This window comes from Coptis chinensis, chromosome 8, assembly GCF_015680905.1.
Source record: "Coptis chinensis isolate HL-2020 chromosome 8, ASM1568090v1, whole genome shotgun sequence".
NCBI classification, from domain to species: domain Eukaryota; kingdom Viridiplantae; phylum Streptophyta; class Magnoliopsida; order Ranunculales; family Ranunculaceae; genus Coptis; species Coptis chinensis.
Genome location: NC_141463.1, coordinates 23217935 through 23219875, shown reverse-complemented (window position 1 = coordinate 23219875; position 1941 = coordinate 23217935). Strand labels below are relative to the sequence as shown.

General features: G+C 36.6%; 1 protein-coding gene across 1 annotated transcript; it reads right to left on the bottom strand.

Moving 5' to 3' along the window:
- Positions 1 to 204: 204 nt before the first annotated feature.
- Positions 205 to 1479, bottom strand: LOC147480623 (uncharacterized). The gene is made up of 3 exons (XM_086576164.1): positions 1476 to 1479; positions 710 to 1166; positions 205 to 612 (listed from the first exon to the last, which is right to left on the bottom strand). The coding sequence occupies exons 1-3, from the start codon at positions 1477 to 1479 to the stop codon at positions 345 to 347; spliced, it is 729 nt and encodes a 242-aa protein (XP_086432290.1). The 3' UTR covers positions 205 to 344.
- Positions 1480 to 1941: the final 462 nt, after the last annotated feature.

The following is a 1941-nucleotide window of genomic DNA, read 5'->3' as shown; positions in this document are numbered from 1 at the left end:
AAACTAAATTTTTCCATACGCTTGCAACCAAGCCACAATTACGAATATGGCATAAATAAGAAAAAAGTACAAAAAAGCGTTCCAGCATAAAACTTGTAATATTGCATTCCACCCCTGGAATATTGCTCATCCACATTCCTAAAAGAAGTACAACATGGGAGGCGATTGCTGATTCATGAAGTAGCTGCCTTTCGTAATTGGTGGTTTTCCGTCAAAATGATTACACATTTTCTTTCTATTTATTTATTTATTTTATGATAAATGGTTCTTCACGCTATTTAAACTGTTCACTCGGAATAACTTAAATTGAAAAGAAGAATCAACATCAAACAAAACTACAACTTTTACTGTCTCTTGCTAACCATATCCAAAGCTTGTCGCGGTGAATGCACACCTAATGAAACATCAGATCCAATGCAGGTGAATCTAATATTTTCATCACCAAATGCCCATTTGTTTCTGAACTTTGGAACTATTAGAACTCTTGCCACCCTTGTCCTTATAGGTATTTCTCGAGGCAATTGGCCTCCGCCTCCCATGAGTTGCTGCAATTGCATGCCGTCTCTGCTTGTGCAAACGCTTTGCAGTGTCAGTGTCAGCGTCGTTTGGGTCCTGATTACCCTCCCAATGGAAAAGTATTAATGTCTTCACTCAAGAGCAAAAAAAGAATATTATAATAAGTAACATAAAAGGATGGCTCAAGTAATACCTCTCACTTGCTTGTAATGGCTCATGTCCAATGCTTTCAACAAATTTATCCTCGCCAGTTTCATCCTTCTCACTTGCTTGCAGTGTCTCCGGTCCATTGTTGACATTAGCATTACATAAATGCTTATCCTCGCTCCTTTCCTTGTTTTTGGTACTCACAATTAATTCTTGATCCCCCAAATTCAAGGAACCCATATTCTTGATGCCAACTTCAATGTATCTTTCATCCTCAGTGTCAACATCAGACTCGCTATCATCAGACTCATTATCAATCTCATTTGTTCCAGTCAAAACCTTCTCTATTTCTTCCTGGTTCTTTCTGGTAAATCCACTGGCCTCAAGTTCCTTGTCTAGGAAACCAAACGATTTCTCTATTGAAGAAAAAGAAGGCCTTCCACTGTTGTCTTTATCCAAATCTGGCCTATCACATTCGCCAGTTTCCTCTTTTTTCTCTGTAACTCACTCTAATGCAAACAAATGATTAAGAACCATCATTTTTCCCTGTAACTCACTCTAATGCTCAGATGTACTTTGATCATGATGTTGAATGCATTTTTAAATTCTTCAAGGAAATATTGTCTTCACTTGCAAACAAATTCATTATACTACAATGGAGATATTATGCCGCAAGGTTTTGAAGTGACAACTCTAAAAGTTTGAGCCTCTACGTTTATTCATTTTTTGATTTATTTCAGTAGCAACCCAACGTGAAGAAAAAAAAAAGGAAACATTCAAATAGTATTAATTTGCAGATAGTGTGCTCTTACCCATCAATATCTAGTTTAGGGGTTTTTGGGAAGTCTCATTATAAGGTACTCCAATAACCTGAAAAACTAACTCTATTCTTTATTGAACTCCAAGAAGTGCATGAAAATGCCATAAAGGATTAAAATAGTAATAGTAGATAACAGTCGACAATAAACCCTTGACTCCCATATACTGAGTCATAGTTTTTCTACTGTGTTGTCCCTTACTGCTTACTCCCTTGTACATACCCAATTGAGCTGTTATAGAGTAAATGAAAATTGGAAGTAAACAAAGGATATCATCTTACTTTCACACAAACCTTCGTGAGGTAGGAGGTATAATGCTTGGCCTTAGTCTTGACTGCTTATCAACACCAGCACCAGCACCAACACCATAAAGATCTAGCACTGCTCTTCTATTTATTCTACAAAAGAAATCCAGCTTATAAAGTTTATTACAACAGAGACCAAAAGTTTTGGAATTTTA